General features: G+C 36.5%; 2 protein-coding genes across 3 annotated transcripts in view; one reads left to right on the forward strand and one right to left on the reverse strand.

Moving 5' to 3' along the window:
• Positions 1 to 13,190, reverse strand: part of LOC121384379 (alpha-L-iduronidase-like) — a 48,842-nt gene extending 35,652 nt beyond the window's left edge. For both annotated transcript variants that reach the window (XM_041514753.1, XM_041514752.1), the window contains exons 1-2: positions 12,619 to 13,190; positions 12,135 to 12,278 (exon numbers count right to left, since the gene is read on the reverse strand). In XM_041514753.1, coding sequence (XP_041370687.1) covers positions 12,135 to 12,278; positions 12,619 to 12,806 — 332 coding nt within the window. In that variant the 5' untranslated portion in view covers positions 12,807 to 13,190. The remainder of the gene's footprint in view (positions 1 to 12,134; positions 12,279 to 12,618) is intronic.
• A 64-nt stretch (positions 13,191 to 13,254) lies between these two features.
• The window catches only part of LOC121383074 (negative elongation factor A-like), a 28,774-nt gene continuing 19,569 nt past the window's right edge, over positions 13,255 to 22,459 (forward strand). Inside the window, exons 1-3 of the mRNA XM_041512848.1 lie at positions 13,255 to 13,470; positions 19,380 to 19,551; positions 20,174 to 20,335. Of these exons, the coding sequence (XP_041368782.1) occupies positions 13,267 to 13,470; positions 19,380 to 19,551; positions 20,174 to 20,335 (538 nt within the window). The 5' untranslated portion in view covers positions 13,255 to 13,266. The remainder of the gene's footprint in view (positions 13,471 to 19,379; positions 19,552 to 20,173; positions 20,336 to 22,459) is intronic.

The following is a 22,459-nucleotide window of genomic DNA, read 5'->3' on the forward strand; positions in this document are numbered from 1 at the left end:
TAAATATTTGTCATCCAACTACCTAGAACTGTCGGTCAAATAAATTAACAGATATTCCTTGTGGAATACTGAACAATTTCAGTCATATCAATGTAATTGAAAATTATATTCTGAATATTTTTTCAACATTACCATTAATTTATGGAACAATTTATCAATGAGTATTAAAAATTCCACATCTATAAGTTCTTTCGAGAAAAAAATAAAAGAAAGCACATTTTTTTGAGGTCGAACGAAAGCTACAAATACTGCATTACAGACTTCGATTAGGAATAAATGATCTAAATGGCCACAAATTTACACATTTCGTTGGAGAAAATCCATATTTTACCTGTGGTCATTATGCTGAAGATTTGGAACATGTTATTTTACTCTCTATACAATAGAGAGCACCAGACCTACTTATCCAGGTTAAATCATTTAAATTTAAATATCAACACATTAATTTAATATATGGTAATCCCAACTTAACACTACAAGAAAACAGTCTCATCTTTAAAGCAATCCAACATTTTATTGCTAAAAGCAAACATTTTGACTGATAAAACTGTCCACCTTCTCCTTTATTCTTCTTGTTTCTCTGGTTCCAATTATATACAAATATTTACATTTTGACAGGTTAAAAATACAATATTTAGTTTTACTTTTTTCAACACTAAATGCACATTTTGTATTTTCTCAATATGTCCATGTTGACTAGTTATTATTTCAAGGCTACGCCTGTTGACTAATCCCATCTGTTAATGTATAAACAGAAATAAAGATTGTTTAAACCAAAATAAATCACTAAATATTACACCCACTCACGTTCTCTGCTCATATCTGTTAATATTCTAATGGTCATTGTGACGGATACAGCAGTCTTCACTTTAACCTTTGACCAGGGTCTAAAACAACTGGAGTAGCACTTTAATGATCAAAAACCATTGCATGGAGTACCGGGTAATTAACCCAAGAAGGTTCCCCCTATTAGTTAGATGGTATCGGTATTGTTGGTAGTTTTAGAGAATTAGTGTGGCCATTATTTCGCCACTCTTCCATAAATGGCAGGACTGCCAAAGATAAGGGACCCAGCTGCAAAACCAAAAGATGGGATATAAGCTGGGAGTTCTTTCTGTATAGGGACTTGGCAACCATCTATAGGGAGGAGATGAAAACGCTGTCAGCTGGGCGAACTAATTTATGTTTTACTGCTCTGTGGTAACTGAAAGGTATTTTGCTGTAGCATTCAAGTATTATAATTATGTGTATTTGAGTTATGCTTAGTGTGGGAAGGACAGCTGGTAATCTAAGTCAGACCGACTAAAGTAAACTATAGGCGTTGCTTACTCAAAAAACTAGATAGAGGTTTATAATATCGATAACTGGTAATCCTAGTCCCATGACTTGGTAAACTGTAGGTTATTTGAATATAATAGGTGTGGGAAAGACAGCTGGTAATCTAAAGTCAGAATGACTAAAGTAAACTGTACGCGTCTTTTACCCAGAAGTTACGAATAGTTATAATATCTATAACTGGTAATCCTAGTCTCATTACCTGGTAAATTGTAGGTCCTTTGAATATTGGATGTAGAGAAGACTGAGGATAATAATTAATTATTCTAAGGTTGGTTACCATTTTAATTGTGAGGGGCAACTATATCCCTAATTGCCAAGTGATTAAGTTTATATGTGGTGCTCAGTCTAGAGATGGGTTGACACTGGTTGTAACAGGCCATGTAAGTGCTGAAACACTTACCTGGTATTGTATACTACATATTTGAAACTAAACTTGTGTTGTTGTTGTTTTTCTAGTGAATTTAACGTTGATTAATAGTAAATATATATACGATCTTGTTCCCTGATACAGGGAGATCTATATGTATAGGTTGGGATATTTGGAGAAATATTGTTACACCCGTTGCGGGTTTCTGATTCTGTTGCCGGGGAACTGAGTGGTGGAGCAGCTGCCGGTAACAGCGTTGGAAGCTCTGTGACAGTCATTTATATACAGTAGAATCTTGTTGGCTCCTCCTCGGAAGGATCGAACACACGGGAACACTCGAACCGTGCAGTTGGTTATTACAACCTTCAGATTAATTATTTAGGCAGAACGAACTATAGATGAATCAGGGAATCGCAACAATAGCCATACAATCCTTTCTTTATGTTGTTTGTTAGGCAGCTATCGGTAATGATCTTTCAAGTACAGCTTGTGTTATGGTAACTGTTAGATGAACCGTGCTACCAATCAAACAATCAGTAAACAAACAGGCCTCAGCATAAAGCGTTACTTTGAATGAATGAATTAATGTTTAACGATGGGCGAGTTAATCAGCTGTCATCACTTCAGCAACCACGCATTTAATTAATACCGTCAAGGACTTCTGCATCACACAATCGACGTAATTTCTAAAACGTTCTTTCACTCTGATATTTTGCTATATAACACACTGATGAAATTTTAAAGTTTGCAGTTACCAAAATAATATGTATTTAATTCAACTTTGTAACTGATGTTACAGAAATATCCGATGTTGATCGAATGGTTCGATCAAACTACCCAATGGGTCACTTTCTCAAGTACAGATGGGGTTCAAGCCAATGGAATTGCACTGTATATATACTCAACAAGAAAGAAAGTATACATGCTATGATACTCTGTTTATTTAATCAATCTGACAAACTCCTTGGATGAAATTTGGGGGGAAAATAAATGTATCATTATATCCTAATATTACCAATCTTTTAGGAGGCAATGAAAAATAAAGCAAATACTAAAAAACAAAGAGTGCCATTATGAAGGATGCTTGTGTTTATGCTTACAGGGTATTTCACAATGATCATCAACAGCAATACCTCCCAAAACAAAACTCACAGTTAAATGTCCCTGTAGCCTAGTAGGATATTTGACCATCACAGGCATTAATTAATTCAGGCTTGACAACGTCATGTCATGGACTTAGTAAACTTGTTCACCAGCATAACTGGGAAGTTGTGTCTCTCTAAAAGAGAGTGATGCAGTTGTTAAAGATTTTGTAAGTGAACATGTCTCACAAGATAATACTGTAGGTGTTCTATGGGACTGAGGTCAGCATGAGCATGTCTGACTAGTCATACTATAGGTGTTCTACAGGAATGAGGTCAGCATGAACATGTTTCACAAGATATACTATAGGTATTCTATGGGACTGATGTCAGCATGAACATGTCTGACTAGTCATACTATAGGTGTTCTACAGGAATGAGGTCAGTGTGAACATGTTTCACAAGTCATACTATAGGTGTTCTACAGGAATGAGGTCAGCGTGAACATGTTTCACAAGTCATACTATAGGTGTTCTATGGGACTGAGGTCAGTGTGAACATGTTTCACAAGATATACTATAGGTGTTCTATGGGACTGATGTCAGTGTGAACATGTCTCACAAGTCATACTATAGGTGTTCTATGGGACTGATGTCAACATGAACATGTCTGACTAGTCATACTATAGGTGTTCTACAGGAATGAGGTCAGCGTGTGAACATGTTTCACAAGTCATACTATAGGTGTTCTACAGGAATGAGGTCAGCGTGAACATGTTTCACAAGTCATACTATAGGTGTTCTACGGGAATGAGGTCAGCGTGAACATGTTTCACAAGTCATACTATAGGTGTTCTACGGGAATGAGGTCAGTGTGAACATGTTTCACAAGATATACTATAGGTGTTCTATGGGACTGATGTCAGTGTGAACATGTTTCACAAGATATACTATAGGTGTTCTACGGGAATGAGGTCAGTGTGAACATGTTTCACAAGATATACTATAGGTGTTCTATGGGACTGATGTCAGTGTGAACATGTCTCACAAGTCATACTATAGGTGTTCTACAGGAATGAGGTCAGCGTGAACATGTTTCACAAGTCATACTATAGGTGTTCTATGGGACTGAGGTCAGTGTGAACATGTTTCACAAGATATACTATAGGTGTTCTATGGGACTGATGTCAGTGTGAACATGTCTCACAAGTCATACTATAGGTGTTCTATGGGACTGATGTCAGCATGAACATGTCTGACTAGTCATACTATAGGTGTTCTACGGGAATGAGGTCAGCGTGAACATGTTTCACAAGTCATACTATAGGTGTTCTATGGGACTGATGTCAGTGTGAACATGTCTGACTAGTCATACTATAGGTGTACTATGGCACTGAGGTCAGCATGAACATGTCTCACAAGTCATAGTATAGGTGTTCTACAGGAATGAGGTCAGCGTGAACATGTCTCACAAGTCATACTATAGGTGTTCTACAGGAATGAGGTCAGCGTGAACATGTTTCACAAGTCATACTATAGGTGTTCTACAGGAATGAGGTCAGCGTGAACATGTTTCACAAGTCATACTATAGGTGTTCTACAGGAATGATGTCAGCGTGAACATGTTTCACAAGTCATACTATAGGTGTTCTACAGGCTCACAAGTCATACTATAGGTGTTCTACAGGACTGAGGTCAGTGTGAACATGTTTCACAAGTCATACTATAGGTGTTCTACGGGACTGAGGTCAGTGTGAACATGTCTCACAAGTCATACTATAGGTGTTCTACGGGACTGAGGTCAGCGTGAATACGGGATGTCTCACAAGTCATACTATAGGTGTTCTACGGGACTGAGGTCAGTGTGAACATGTCTCACAAGTCATACTATAGGTGTTCTACGGGACTGAGGTCAGTGTGAACATGTCTCACAAGTCATACTATAGGTGTTCTACGGGACTGAGGTCAGCGTGAACATGTCTCACAAGTCATACTATAGGTGTTCTACGGGACTGAGGTCAGTGTGAACATGTCTCACAAGTCATACTATAGGTGTTCTACGGGACTGAGGTCAGTGTGAACATGTCTCACAAGTCATACTATAGGTGTTCTATGGCACTGAGGTCAGTGTGAACATGTTTCACAAGTCATACTATAGGTGTACTATGGCACTGAGGTCAGCATGAACATGTCTCACAAGTCATATTATAGGTGTTCTACAGGAATGAGGTCAGCGTGAACATGTCTCACAAGTCATATTATAGGTATTCTACAGGTAGTCCATGAGCTTTTGATGTAGAAATTCAGTGCACACTCGGGAAATATGTGGATGTGTAACCGGCCTCAGTGGTGTAGTGGTTAGTCTGGTAGGTACTGGATTCGTATTCCACCTGAGGCAATGGGGGATTTTCCATGCCAGTACTGGTGCTAACCCAGAGTGAGTGCACCACTAGGTTCAATGGGTAGGTGTAAGGCCACATAAACCAAGTTTCACCCACTTCATGGGTGCGATTATGGGTGTGTCTCTTGAGTGTATGACCGACATGGGGTATGATTACCCAGCATACACTGCAGGTTCCAGGTACCCCAGGCTTAGGTGATACCAAGATAGATCAACTGACAGCAAGTATGCAGCACGGACCTGTCAGTTAGTTCCATAACAAAATGGAAATACTGTGGCTTCACCATCTATCTCATTATCATCCATGTTTGTAATGTCAAAAAAAACCCACCAAAATCCCCACCCACATGTTGATATGTGTTATTATGTTGAAATATCACATATGCAGATGCTGTGCAAGATTTGGAAGAACAACCATCATTCCCAAATGCTGTACATGTTCTCAGTCAGTTTCTTACTGTTTGGCCAGTGATGGGGCAATAATGGTGGGTGGATGAAAACAGCTTTTGTGGGTTGTGGTTCAAATATACTGATCCTGCACAACTGACATAACTATGACCAACCACTATGAGTATGGTCATTAGTGAGTCTAGTGATGTTTATTTCACAACAAGTCTATGTACAAATGATCTTGTCATACCAAATGGTCTTGCAATGTCACTGATACCGATGTCTGCTTGAAGCATTCCAAAAGCTTTTTCATAGTTATTTGGGCATGGCCAAGTGTGGCATGGTCAAAATAATGTTATGAATGCAATTATGTAGGTTTTTATAAACAGTATTGGAGTTGTGTGAGCATTAGACTCTAATTTAGATGAAAAAACAGGACCAGTATGAGCAAGATAATAATCCCATCAAGTTGAAACCATGCATTGGATCTGCCTGTGAGCCTGAGGTCACTTTCATCAGCATTCAAACAGTCAGGGCACAAATTTAACAGCGGTCATATGGCAAATTGCCACAATGCCCCAGTCAAATGACCCAATTTAATGCACTAAAAATTAAAAAGCTTCATGGCCAAACTGGATGTTCTTCATTTTGCAGGTAACTAATTGGTCATCATACTCAAAAGAGATTTCAAAATTTATTACGAATCCAGTGTTCCCACTATTTTTCTGCACCTCACTGGCAAAAATGCATTGGTCATTTCAAACTTCAATAGCTTACCATTACAGAACTTATCCAGTATTTTAACAACCTAGTGCATGTCCCATACCAGTATCTATTTCAATATTTCATAATAAAAAAATTATTTTATTTGAGCAATGAAAATATATTTATTATATTTTTGTCTTGTCGGTCTGTGATCAGAACAGTCATTCTATCTTTTGGGTTTACTCACTGTTATCTCATATTTTGTTCTCGGTTGCAGATTTAATTGGTCATAACCGATGATTTTTACTTATTATTTGTTTATTCTGCAATTCCTAATAAAATATTATTACATTTAAGTGCAATTAGGAATCATTAAGTGTAGTGTCATTTCAGTCTTCGATCAGTCAGTCACATCATTGCCTTTGGACCATATACAACCAACTGATTTAAAGACTACTGACAATGATTGCCTTGTGTTGTTTTAGCAAGCCGTTCATAACAAGTGGCAGTAACAGAATGTTTATATACCTGCATGGTTGGACAGGGGATGGCAATAGTTTTGCCTCTGTTATGTATGTGCAAATTGTATATAATAGTTAATTCCATAAAATTAAAACAAGTTCTAACAAACATTTTGCTTGGTTGTTCAAGCAGTAAATAAACATTTCCCTTGCAATATGTAATGAGATAACTTTTTATTTTATTTCATATAAAATTATAAACAAATATATTCTGGCTTCTTATTATGCTATAATTTCAAATTATAAAGGCTCATGGCCACTCCTGAAGATGGCTGAATGCTCGGTTCGAACTAGCCAATGGGTCTCATAAAACATTAATGTTCATGTTTGATTTGTTTGTTTGTAATGATACTGCTAGAGAACATTGATTTATTAATCATTGGCTAATGTATATACATGAAACCTACTACTTTTTTCGATTAGTAAAAAAGGATCTTTATATGCACCATCCCACATACAGGATAGCACATACCATGGTCTTTGATAAGACCAGTCATGGTGCACTATAGCTGGAATGAGAAATAGCCCTGTATGCTCACTGACAGGGATCGATCCTATAGACGGACCACTCATCAGGTGAACACTTCACCACTGTGCTATATGTTCTGCCCCCGGGTTCAACAAATTATTGTGTTTCACACAAGATTCTACTGTATGTCTTGTAGTGGGGCATCATCAAACATTTTGTTCAGTATTGCACTGTGATAAGCAATGGAGATTGCTACACAATTCTAAAATGTTAATAAGTAATTGCTACTCAATTTTCAACTGATCACCAACTATCGCTGATCAAAATTTTTAAATATGTGCTGAAATATGTTCTAGAGCAAATAGGTACAATATACAGTGTACACTTGATTTATCCCCCCCCCCCCCCACCTACCACCCTCGCTATCTGCCATCCGCCAAAGTCCTTTTTGAATCGAACTCCATTTAGTCATAATAATCCCCTCGATAATACCACCAACAGGGTGGTCAGAAGTCAATTATAGTGCTTTAATTAACCTGCTGTTTAGTGAAAATCTAACACTGATAACCACTCTTATTATACAGTAAATGTGCTTTCAGCCGTTGTGTTATTGAGTGGTAATTAGCAACAATTGCTTTGGGTAGCCGTGGTTGTGACTTAAGAGACTGTAGTTAAGGCATGACGTCATAACCTTTGCACACGTCATTATGTATTACGCCATGTGGTTGGTACACATCACATAAAAGGGGTTCTTGACACACCATCTTGTTTGTTGCTGTATGTACTAGTTCATGGTGTCATAAGAAATGAAAAATGGAGCACCTAAACCCTCCGTCTCCATTAGGATTTAATGGAGATATGTCGGAGAACTGGCAAACATTTAGGCAACAATTCGATATTTATTTGGCAGTGAGCGGTTAACAGCTGAAAAAGAAAAAGAAAAAGTCAAGGCCATGACACTGCTGCACATTTTGGGTACAGATGCGGTGGACATCTACAATACTTTTGAATGGGATGAAGATGAAGATAAAGACAAGTTAAGTAAGATTATTGAAAAATTTGAAAGTTATTGTAACCCAAGAAAGAATTTGACGTACGAAAGACATTTGTTCTTCACAAGAAATTAGAAAACAAGTGAAAATATTGAACATGTGAGTTCGGACCACTTCATGATTCGTTAATCAAGGATCATATTGTGTGTGGAATCATAAATGATCAAGTGCGAGGTAGGTTGTTACGGGAATATGATTTGACTTGGAAAAATGTGTAACGATCTGTAGAGCAGCAGAAACAAGTAAAATGAAAGATCTTACTGGGGAAAGTGAAGTGCAATCGTTCAGAAAGAAAACATTGGAATGTGTTGATTTCATTGAGAAAAATTATAAATCTGAATTCAAATGTACCAGTTGCTAAAAAAAAAACATGAAAAAGGGAAATGTCCAGCATATGGAAGAAAATGTAGAAAATGTGGAAAGTCAAATCACTTTGAAATTGCTTGTAGAAGCAGGCCAAAAAATCAAAATAAAAACATGCATTCACACATATTATTAGCGAAGATAAATCTGATTCAGAAGATGGATTTTGCACCGATGCATTGATCAAAAATCAAACAAAGAATGAAGATTGGAAAATTGAAGTTGAAATAAATGAAAACTTGGTGCAACTCAAACTTAACACAGGTGCACAGTGCAATGTGATTTCAAAAGACTTGTACAAATCCTTAAGAGGAAGACAACTACACAAGTCGCATATGAAATTAATTTCATACTCTGGACAAAAGCTACAACCCATGGGGAAAATTATCCTAGCAGTTGGATACAAATCACAGTTCTACACTCCTGAATTTCAGGTTGTTGATGCCGATATTGTTCCACTCCAGTATTGGGATTACAAACTTGTACTGAACTCAATATGATTCAAAAAATGTTTACCGTGTTTGATGATGTTCAAAATCAGGAAAACAGTGATAATTTAAAATTACAAAGTAATTGAGAATGCATCAAAAGAATTGTTTCATGGACTTGGTAAAATTAAAGGAGTGAAACACCATATTGTGATTGACCAAGATGCCAAATCAGTTGCACACTCTGTAGTGCCTTGAATTGTAATACTTGCCTTGAATTGTAATATAAACTGTCCTGAATTGTAATATAAACTGTCCTGAATTGTAATACTGACTTGAATTGTAATAAAATCTGCCCTTCCTTTGTATTATTACAATTCAAGTCGGTATCTTAATACAATTCAAGGCAGCTCTGGTTATTACAAATCAGGGCAATTCTTTGTTCAAGTCAGCTAGTGTATTTAAGACAATCATTACTGCCACATAGGCTTCTCCTTTGGACTATCAGCAAATAGGTTTGTGGACCTACTGGGCCATTTGTCATTCCAGTCAGTGCAGCATGTTTTCTATCTTAGTATCTTTGTTGCCCTTAAAGGTAGGGTCAACTCAAACAAGAGCCGTATGTGTTGGAAAGATGCATACCCGGACCACCAACACATACTGACACTTTAACAAATGAAAAACGTGTAATTTTAGAGTTAATAAAAAACCATGATTATTCCTGCTAACTGGGGGCAGCTATTTTGTTTCGTTTTTGTGACATCCGGTGGTATAGCTTGGGGCAAAGTGGCATCAGCTCCGTCCATCTCCTCTATACACAGTGTAAACAAATGCTCTAATTTACGACAAGGCGCTTCGATTTCATCAACCTGACTTGTAAAACAACATCAATGACTTGATTGTATAATAAACTATTTAACTAAATATATTTCAGTTTGCATCAATAGAACGAAATGAAGTTATAGTATTTTTCTTTTTTGAAAAATCCAAAGAAAAAATGCATATTATTAAGCCTATTGGTAGGGTAGGTTCGAGCAAAAACGACCACTCACGATACCCAAGTGATACTTTTCTTTTCTTTGGGTCGACGTAATTGGTCAGTTTTGTGATTTTAGATGGGAAAGTCTACTTAAGCAAGGGTTTTACAGAATTATTTACAGTAATAACGCAGTGCGGCTGGTAATGTCCATTACGAATAGAGGGGTATCCGTGCAGTTATAACACAATACATTGTTATCTTAATAAAAGAGGCACGTCTTTTTAGTGTCTAGACACAGTGTCTGGGGACCGTCTAAATATACACCTGCCAATCAGGAACCACAGGTATAGGCCACGGAAAGAAAAGACCAATTAACCAAGAAAACACTCTGATTATTATTTCAGTACATAGGTTAATTTATGTACAAAACATAATACACTTTGACAATGGTGGTTTATTTTGTATTGAAAAATAATACATAATTGTTACTGGCTTACTAGGATGGCTATTATTACAGAACATTGCGATGCATCCGCAAAAATCAGGTATGTTTTGTTTCTTCAGTTCGAAGACTAATTCCTGATGTGACACATTAGGTATTACGTAACCACCAGCTCGCCAGAGGGTGTATTCACTAGGATGGTACAAAATGGCTGCACTCATTATATGTAATATGCCTTAATTGTTCCCGCCTTTAAGTCTAAACGTTGTTTGAAATGTATGAGATCGGACTGTGCAAAGATTTTATTAATAATCTTTATCCAATCTCGAGGAAGGAGATGTGACATTTCAACATCAGACATGGGACTTAAAGAGACTGTAGTTAAGGCATGATGTCATAACCTTTGCGCGTGTCATTATGTATTATGCCATGTGGTTGGTACACATCACATAAAAGGGGTTCTTGACATGCCATCTTGTTTGTTGCTGTATGTAATAGTTTAGTGATATTCATGCCCAATTAGTGCTCACGGTACAGGAACAACTGACAGTCTGGTGATCACATGACAGATAGGTGCATTCAATTCGTTATTTCATTATGGATTAATTACTCCAGGTCTGCCCCGGATTAGGGCGGACATACTTGAAACCTCTGTGGTATATGAGCATGTTAAAACATTACGCACGCACGCACTCCAGGTCTGGTAATGATCTTCAGTTACCACTAAGTGAAGGCATTCATTTGATGAAATAAGCCTGGGACATTGTCAGTGCCACAACCATCAAAAACTGTTGGGTTCATACAGGGGTTGTTCCTCAAAAGCTTCAAGCAGAGTTGCCAATGAAACAACAGCATTACGGGATCTCGTTGGTGACATAACATCCAGGTTTTCTACTGACAATGAACTGCGAATGGACTCTGATGAATTTGTTAATGTTGATAAAGAAGTTGAAATATTTGCCAGTCTCAGTGATGAGCAGATTGTTGAAAGTGTCAAGATAACTTGTGACAAAACGTGCAATGACCAGGAAGAAGAGTCCAAAACTGAACCGGAGCCCATTCCTTCAGTGGTCCTGCAGTGCCCAGGATGCCATAAAATGTAAAATTTTCATTTGCATTTTTTTAATGGGTATATATACTTTCTATTTTCTTTTGGTGGGTTTTTTTTGGGGGAGGGAAATAGAATTACAATTGCTGAGATCTGAATATATGTGACCAACAAAACCATTAATATGTTCAAAAGTGAAGAAGGCAGAGCATAAAGAATGTTATGATAAAGTTGCTAATTGTTGACCTATCCATGAATCATCTACAGGACTGCTACACCCAGAGTAATATTATAGACCTACATACTTATAGACCTACATGTACTTTAACTGTCTGTAAGACTGCCACTCCCAAAATTGGTTTCACAAATCTAAAACTGCCCAAGAGTTCTGTGGACAGTTATGATGGTAAGCACTTGTGAATTAATGTCAAAACAGCATAGGAACAACGTACATCACTTGTTCACAAAAGTATAAAGCACATGTATCCTACCCACCAAAAACTTAGACATTTATGAAATTGCAGGTTCATATAACATTAAGTTGTGATACCCTGATACTGCAACCAGGTCCAACAGCCAATGGATTCGAACTTGCTGCATTCCACTGTGAGGAATCGAACCAAGGTACGCTAGATTATGCTCCATGTCTGGACTCAAGTCAAATTTATACGCTTTCTGGTGTGGATCTGGTGGACTGAAATTACAAGTTGAAAGCAAATTATGTTAACTCGTGTAAATAAAAGTATGTGTAGGCCCACATGAACAAAGTACATTTCACAAACATGTATTTTTGGTGTACAAGTTTAAATTAGAACTGTCAGAAACTTAAGACAGACACAAGGGAGATAACACTACAATACTTTGTTGAAATAAAGAATTGTCTCCCTTATACAGGCCAGCCCCAGTAACTGAGCTGAAAATAAATCTCAAACCCTAGGAAATGCAAAAGATCATAATACAAAATGCTGCAGAAAATGTTTTGTCCGACTGAAAAATACAAAGACAAGAAAAAATTATATTTTATTGTAACTAACCAAAACCCAGTGCTTCTCCAAAAGTGTTTGAACTCTTGAGAAATGTTGTTCGAGTCGATATGGACTGTATAATAATCAGCATTCCTTGTATGTCTGACAGAAGTTGCTGATACAAATCCATTCCACATCAGCATTTGAAAAGAAATTCCACAAGACAAACATAAAATGATGAATTTTGTCTCCCTCATTTTGTCCGGTTTCCCACTAGTACCTTTGTATTTGTTTGCATATGTCTATGTGCTAGTGTATCAAATAAAGTATAGATAAAACAAAGTGAACTGCATGGATAAGCTACCCGATAGGCCTACTTTGACGCACGTGACTAATCACAATGACTGGCAACACCCTCAATTTGATTTAATAAAATAATGTGGTTTTAATTTTAAACATCCTAACTGGTTGCCAGGTTGGCAACTTTCATTTCATACAAAAGCATTAAAATTTTATATTTTTTGTTTCATCTGTTGTTACTTGAATACTAGCAACTTGCATGTAAGAACAATTTAACTAACTTCGTTTAAATATAATATCATTTTTGTGCATAGTGTGAAACCGTAAGTACTCATGGACAATAACTCTTGCAAAATTATTTACGAAAATTACAACCAATCGGAAATGTGGTCTATTTTTGCCCCTTTCCTTTTCAATATGGCCGCCGGTGATTCTACGGCTTTGTGGCTGCATAACAAGTTAGGTTCTACCGACGATTTATGGTCTGGCCGGACTATTTGCTCACAACTGTCACAAGAACGTTTGCAAAGTATCGAAGAATGTTTTCACACACTTCAACCGCACGTAAAAGTGAAATTGCTGTTGTCATTCCTACATATTTTGAGGCGAAACATCGATCAGGTAGTTTTTGTTATTGTAATTATTAATATTAACTTTAACTTTTAAGTGACTGATGAAGTCGACGACAGTCACTTTTCGCAACCTTGTTTTGGCTTTGTACACAATACATAATAAGAATCCAAGGCTTTCCAAGGTGGCAAGACTTCCGAACGTTCCAGCATTCAGTTCATTCAGACTTGGGGGTTAGGGTTAATGTTAGTGTTATCGTCAACGTCCCTAGCTGCGTTATGCTTCAAATTCCATTCACTTTGTTTTCTCTTTTACGGTTTGCGCAATCAACATCCGATTTGTTGTCATCGGCATGTCATTCATTTATGAGCATTTTCTTCACAGTCCAGGAATATTTTTATAAACAATAAAGTTGAGAAAAGTAAGTATCTAAATAAAAAACTTTACAAACCCCTAAAACCATTAATTTTACTAAGTCATTTTTGTTTATTCCTTAAAATTACCGATATCGGGTCCACATGACTCGTAGAAATTGCCTCTATTGTAGTGAATAGTATTCATAATCCATTCATAACAGTTGTAAATAATGTTGAGTATATATATTGTGTTAATTTCGAATCAGTTCATTAAAAAAATGATATTTTATAAACTATTTGCAGGTATGAACGTAATGCCTACAAGTATTGACATCAAGTGTGAGCGATGTGTGTTGATAAAACACGGACCGGACCATAACACTTGATAAATAGAATTTTTCCTTTAAAAAAATTAATAAATTAAGTGTTCGGCAACTGTGCATAATTAAGAAACATATATTTTTTCATGTAGTTGCCTTAAAAATGGAAAATGACGAACCGCACATGCGCCTGAACGCAGTTAGAAACGTCGCACCCTTTCCTGTTTAACAGAGGGTGTTTCACTTTTATTTATTAAAATGGATTTGTTTTACGCCCACATTGTTGATTTTTTACGTTACTTGATTGCAATTTATTTTGTTTCACGTATTGTAGCTGAAAAATGTAGAATAGTATTTCTGCAAATATCGTATTCGTGTTTTTGTCGTTAATGAACGCAGTTTGGGACGTCGATGGTACTATTAGCATGCACGCTAGAGTGGAACGTTGGGAAGTCTTTCCTACACTGGCTATCGAATCAATTGTCGCCGGGTATTGAACTTCCAATAAAGAATGCTTGTCGACTTTTTGTTGATTAATGGCCGCCTATAATTTGATTTTCACCTGCTATTTTAATTTTTAATGACGTCACTGGTTTGATAGTGAATTGAGGCAACTTTCGTTGATCATTTACAGCAGTTATAATTGACGGCCAAGATGCCTAAAACATGTTGTGCAGTTGGCTGCATAAATCATATGATCAGAGGTCGTGTTAACATGAATCCATGCGTCCCTGAATGTATGGAAACCAGCCTGCTCATCTCCACAAGTGATAATAAAACTGTCCAAGTTTATTTTCAAAGACGCATTTTAGACGCATGTTTATTCCATTATTTCATCATCACCAAGTCCTAAGTGATCCGGACACATGGAATCAGTTAGCCAAGTCAAACAATCCATCACTCATGATCCCGCCATGATCTCCGCTATCATTCTCACTATAAACCTATTGTAAACAAAATTGTAAAAATCACTTTCTTCTCCTGATCGTCTGGTGGAATTGTGGGATTGGCAAGACGAGTCTATATTTTGAAAGGTATACGGGACGCTTCGGTTGATTACGGTATATTCTCTCGGGCCGAAATGCCATTGGAAATCCTCATGTGGCTAATGTACATCACAATCAGTGGGGTTTCCGTAAGCAGAACACAGGCTATATATGTTACTAACACTGGAGCCGTGTTAAAAGTCGACGTGTACCTTACTATAGTGGAAAGATGAAATGTCACAATAACTTAATAATTGTGGCCACTATATCAGCAAACTACATCAGTATGTCACTATGCATCTGAACATTGATATAGTTTAGGTATTGTGTGGATTTGTTTAATTATTTATTTAAACACTACTATCAAAATTAAAGTCTGCAAAATGACGTCATTATGATGTAGATTGGCCACACATTTTGTGCAATCGGAAATTCTCGCAACTTCTGTCAGAACAGAACCGAGTATAGCTATACAGTTTATAAACTTGTTTGAATATTCCTACAAGTGGAGAGATTTTCCCTTACAAACAAAACAATCTAAATTAGATATGCATAACTAATTGTTAATTTCGATAGCAAATAACTAAACTATATATAACAACATGATATCAATATGATAACCAAGAGAGTAACAAGCATCGCAGAAGGTATGTGTAACTTTTTGATAACACTACAGCCATGTTGATCTATATAGTCCAGACCAGTATTTGGTTGAACATTGAAATTTAACATAACTTGATAATAATGGCAATTGGCTGTCAAAAGCTAGTGGCAGTGAGCCACTTACTTTGAAATATGGCATGCATGTGTTTGGAGTGTCCGTAGGCCCTATGGTGTGTACTATGTACTGTGTACAGTCAGTAGAAATATAGTGGTGGAACACAAGGCTCAAAATAAGCGGCGTCACATCGCAATTTGCGATAATTAGAAATTATAGGCCTACATGATCATGATTAAATCAATTTTTTGAAGGACTAGTAATCCACCCCTCTCCTGAGAGAGTTGTGATGTTCTAGGTCAGAAGGCCTAACTGCGCTATTTGTGTAACGACTGCATTCAGCGATAGGCCGTCACCCAGTTTCTCTTTGCGTGTGGCCCAAACAAGCAAGCGCCGCGTTTGCATAGCAAAAGCATTTTCCCACGTCTCCTGGCATGTTTTTTTTTATAGAAAATTTATATATAATGTATTTCAGGTGGCCACTGTTTCAAGCATGACTTCTGACGAAAGTATGTAAAGACATTTTAAGGTGCAACACACAAATAAAAAAAATGAACTAATTTTATAATTATTACATTTTTTATAAAGGTAGTCCTTAGTCTGGGGGCTCCTCTGGCAGGGGGGCCCGGGGCATTTACCCCCCTTTGTTCCCTTATAAATCTGGTGGTGGTGGTGGCGGCGGCGGTGGTGGTCAAATCAATGTTTTATTGACTTTGGTGTCAAAATAGAGGGGATTTGAAACTGAATAACATTCTAATTCTCGTGACTTACTTTCCAAACTTTTCTTTATTTTCAAAGATAAACATGTTGTGTTTGCTACAAAATAAATGGTATAATGGTAATTATGGCTGTAAGCAGTTCTAAAGTTAGTGAAGGTGATCATCAGTCATCTCAGGTTAAGTCAGTCAATAGTAGAGTAATTCATATTAATTCTTTGTTCAATAAACCACTAATATTTTACTTGAGTCCAGTAAGTGTTACTTTTATTCTGTTTTTTTCCGTGACAACTAGTACATGATGGAATCAGTTTTGTAGACTGCACAACTGTTAAATTCCACTGATGTTGTCCGTCTTGACTGAAGCTATGGAAACATGTTCTTAAGCGGTTATTTCGGAGGAAAAAAAATGGACTCACATATTTTGAGAATGGATGCATAAAAATGAGCCAATTCAGGAACAAATGAGTCCACTGGAAAAAAAATGGACTCCTGGGGAAAAGTCCTTAATGCTACCTCTGATGATGTTTAAAAAAAAATGTTTTATAAATTTCGAAAAGAAGAGACCAGATGCCGCTTCTGGGTATATTCATTAAACGTGACAAACCTGGTGGAATGCCATGGCTTTCCACACATAATGTGTTTACGTTGAGTTTAATGTTGTTGCTTGTCGACACTAACAGACATTAATAGTAACCAAAATGGTTAAAGCATGTGCAACGATAAAAATTCCACATTATACTGTAAATAAAATACACAATTCCGTCGACTTCCATGGAAAAAAAACCCGAAACGGCTGCATCCAGTTCTTGAATAAAGAGTACTCCTTTTATCATCAAGTTCTTTAAAATTGTTATAGCCACTTCCAAGGAAATCCTTTACTGGAGATTTTACCCCCTCTTGCATCGCCAGTTGATTTCATCCTTCTTGTATCGCCACAAAAAGGACAGCCATTCCATACCACAGGGGATCAAAAATCCCATCCCCAATGCCCATGCCAAGTGGTATTTTCATGCCAGGCAAGTAATTATGTTAATTGCATATGTCCAACGACAAGTGACTAATGTAACACCTAAAACTTTTTTTTAATTTTTTTTACAAATCTCGGTAAAACCTTTGGAAAGAGTTCCGATCATCCGACTATTTACATAGCTCTAAGGACAACTAACCCTAACCCTAAATGATGGGACGATGCGAATTCTTTCCAATACGTTAACACACCAAAATGGAAAGCAATGTGTTGAAAAGTTTGATAACACATTGCAGTATAACAGAGTTCATGTTTGTTTTGAGCCCAGCCATGGCTGTGTGCAAGAGACTTTTCTCAGCTATGAACAGAGTAAAATCATCCCAGAGAAGTGTTTTGGGGCAGAGAGTGTTAAATAATATACTCACAATAATGACACATGGGCCAAAATCCATAAACAATTTTGAACCAATGCCAGCCATAAAATAATGGTTTACAAGTGGAAAGGGATCTCACCACATCCACGGCCATACAACAAGTGGTCACTAAGACATACATTGACACAATAATTATATTTAAATGAACAAGTGGACACTACAACAGCTTGCTCTGAATGTGCACGTAAAACCCTATGACATGACATGACACTACCAAACAAATAACAAAGTTTAAATCAACAAATTGACACTATTTACAAAATAAGGTTTATATCAGCAAGTAGAGAAGACAGTGGAATGAATGAATGAATGCATGTTTAACGACACCCCAGCACGAAAAATACATCGGCTATTGGATGTCAAACTATGATAAATGAGAAGACAGTGGATAGATACCACTGGACAGACATATACATTTAGTACTTCCTGGGTAAGTGTTGTAACATACTGGCAAAATTCTTAATTTGTGCATTGAAATCAATTATATTCAAGATTAAATTACATTATTAAGCACTGTATTAAATTAAATAGGAGTAACACAATTGGTTACCTTAAAAAGTATGGGCAAGTTGAAAAATATATAGGGCAAGTGAATATCTGATTGGCACTTGCCCTGTGGAAAGTAATTTTTTTGAAAATGTTTGAACCCCTGTATCACTTTTATATATTACAGCATGCGCAGTTCTACCGATATTCTCTTTGTACGGCATTATTGTTTTACTTCATAGACAATCCAAGTCAAGCTGCATACATTGGCTGTTCACCCTTGTATTAAAACTGAGATTTAATCTGTATAATTTAATGGTAACTTATAAAGAAACATGTTTTTATATGAATTTTAACTTTATTCATTATGAAGTTACATGCTAATTCATCGGTTTTCTTTTGAAGCAAACTGACTATATAAGGTGAGCACATGGTTATTATTCAACAAAGATGATTCTAGTTTTGATTTTGGCTGTGCAGTTACATTTCAGTGTGATAATTGGACCGCTAGTTGAATTTGATAAGGGCCAGTAAGAATTTTCTTCAACTGGCGACCATGGGTTTCATGTTAATTTTTAACTCTGACAAACTCAGCCTTTTTTGTGTGGAACCTTGTGCAAGCTTCCATAAGTGTTGACATGCTTGCAGTAAGCTTGCACAGTTGAAGATATGCATGCAGCAAGCTTGCACAAATGAAAATATGCATACGACAAGCTTGCAGAATAACTGACTACCTTAAAATTATGCGAGCTAAATGTTAGCTTGCATTGCTTGTACTACCTTGTAACAACCTTGTGACAATTAACCTATCTGCATTTTTGTTTCGGATATGTGTAATGTACCATGTGGTTATAAAGGTAAATTTTGACATTATACTACATTTGTATTTAAACTGAACCCAGAATATTTAATAAATTTAAATACTCTTTTGATTTATTGAATTATTCTGTAAAAATATTATTTTATTTCTTTAGTGGAAGCCAGACCTGGATGAGATTCTGCAAATGGCGATACAGGACACCGACCCTTGGGTGTCTATGGTTGGTGAAATTCTGCGAACATTTCCCGAGACTGGTTCTCTTAGTCTGGAACTTGAACTAACTAGCAGCACTTACGCTGAAGTTTTGGCTGACCTGAGAAAGATGGGTACGTTGCCATTTTCAATAGATTTTGCAGAATTATGCAAAATGTGTGGTATGCATTGTCCTGTCTGTGGGAGGGTGCATATAAAATATCTCATGTTGCTTCCATTGGGGAAAATGTAACAAGTTTTCTCTGAAGACTGTGTCAGAATTATCAAATGTTTGACATGTATCCAATCAATGTACCGCTAATGTAGTAGCATTGTTAAACAAACATTTTTGTTCCAGAACTCTTTGCAGGAAATGACATCTCTAAAGCATATTCTTTCATCAAGCTCATATTAATGTCCTGGTTTAATACAATATTTGTTTTCAATTGGTGCATGTAGTTTACCCAAATTCTATCAGTTGGTGATGGAAAACATTTTACACATATGTAACATATATATTGTTTTGTTTTTTAAACTGGAAAAAACTCAACAGGGGACATTTTGTTTTGTAAAAATTTGATTAGTGACAGTTGATGATCAGTTGAAAATTGGGTAGCAACTACTATTTACTGTTTTGTAATTGTGTAGTGATTTTTTTAAATTTGTGTTGCAAATTGTGTTGGGATACTGAACAAAATGTTTCCTCAACAAACAACTTGTTGATTACCAAATTGATAAAAATATATGTACTTTTAGTTCGTAAGACATCTGATGTCCAAATGCTACCCATGGAATGTCAATTCTTAAACAAGACAGCATTCTCCAACACTGCAGGCCAGATGCCACAACCAGTGAAACATTTTGCTTTGAAGAGGAAACCCAAGTCTGCCACATTACGAGCTGAACTTTTGCAAAAATGTTTGTGTCCAGTTTTGTATAAACTTTTTTATTAATGTTCCTCTTTTTATCAATGTATCAATTTATGCATTATTTTTATTTTAGGCAAGGATGTGTATTTTTCAGCTTTGTATTTGATTTCAGGCTGGTTGTTTTTTTAGCATAGAAAATTCACCAAGTTAAGTAAATACTGAAAAATTATATTTATTTAAGTGTGGTGTGGAGTTCACTTTTTTAAAGGTGCAGTTTTAAAGTTGCATTATTGTCATAAATATATGGGGTTTTTTTAGGTTGGGTTTTTTAGAAATGTAGAAATTATACCTTAAATTACATCCAAATAAATTCATTTAGACGAATACGGGTGAATAACAGGTGATGTAACACATTGAATTTAAATTACAGGGATCCAACTTAATGGTGACAACGACGGCAATTGCCGTTGGTGACATATAAACTGCCGTCGGTTGGGGCGTCACCGAGGGAACTTTGGTGCCACCAAATAAAAATTACTGCCATCAGTAAAGCTCCTCACCGAGGGCAAAATGTATAAACGTGTATGAACATTATTTGCCAGTATTTAACACAGACATTTGGGTTCTGATTGAAGTTAATAGGTCTTTAATTAGTACCACGCGATGGAACTATATTTAGTCATGCGTGTATCCTGTGTTGTTGTATAATATATATACCGCTTTTTAGTGGGGGTTTTGTTTTGTTTTTTAAATGGGGGGTGTTGGGGGCTGCAAGACCATCCTCCTTTAATTTTCACCCAGCGATATTATTGTATACAATTTAATGTTATCCACAGAACAATTTTCACCAAAAACTTGGGCAATTTTGTCTCAGAAAAACCAGGTTCCGTTAAATGTTAGCCTATGCTAGTAGTCCATGATTCCATATATAATAAATTCTTGTTGATTGAAGTTTATTGACATAAATTGAAGAAATTTGACTACATGTACATACAGAAAAATTACTTTTTAGTCAAGTTTATTTGCTGCAAAAGTCAGTTTGAAAAAAAAATTGCTGTCAGCATACTCAAAATTGTCGTCAGTGGGCTCTTTCACTGATGGCAATTTGTTTTTTTAATTGCTGTGGGTGATAAATACTTAAGTGGGAGCCCTGAAATTGTATCTACTGGTCCTACTGGAGGGAACTTTAGGTTCGTCTCCGTCCTGTCTGTCAATCTCATACATATAGTTTTTTCGACTTTTTGTTTTCACTATTGCCTCAAGATATTGAGCTGGAAACTTTTTAAATAGGTTTATCATGTAGTGTTACAGATCAAGTTTGACTTTCATGGCAATTTACCCATTTTGTACTGAGCAGGGTTTCACATGATGAAGGAATCCTGCATATTTGATGCAATGTTTACCTAAAATACTCCTAAATAAAATATTTTTGATCGATTTTACATTAAACTTTTTTTTTTTTTTTTTTTTTTTAATACTTAAAAACATAACGACTACGAAGTTGAAAACGAAAATAGCCAAGCGGTTTAACTGGTTCCCAACCATATCAATTGGTTTAACGTAACTTAAGTGTAAAAACCAGTGTGGCTGATGTAGTGTGGCAGTTCCTTTGTCTAAATTTAGTTCATCATGACAATGTCAAAAGTGCGGTATATGAATATCAGCCACAAGTTTTTAGTTCGCTCTATATGTATAGACTTCAGTGTTTTGTTGTTTGTTGTTGTTTTTTCCGCTGTCAGTCGCAAGGGGGACATGTGCCCCCCCCCCCCCACACTTTTCTTGATCCAGTAGCAGCAGCGATGGTTTATATATAATTATATATATATATGTGTGTGTGTGTGTGTCTCCCCCACCCCCTTTTTTCCACCTTCCTATGCCTTTGTTATTGCGCAGATGAAGCTGTGTTACAAAGCAGGTTAGCATTCAGCACTGGGTGTCTAAAAGCCAAAGGGTACATAAAAAGGGTACTAAATTATTTACAAGAAGAAAAACAATGGATATACAATGTACATGTATGTCTATTATACAGATATAATAGTGGATATAAAATATTCATGCCAAATTTTGTAATTGCCAACAATGAACACCAACCCAAGTACAGTCAGGTCACTGATCGATCACAACAGTTAATTCAGTGATGTGCCTTGCTGCCTGCATTTCTAGTCTGTGTTCC

Source organism: Gigantopelta aegis, chromosome 10 (genome assembly GCF_016097555.1).
Source record: "Gigantopelta aegis isolate Gae_Host chromosome 10, Gae_host_genome, whole genome shotgun sequence".
NCBI lineage: Eukaryota > Metazoa > Mollusca > Gastropoda > Neomphalida > Peltospiridae > Gigantopelta > Gigantopelta aegis.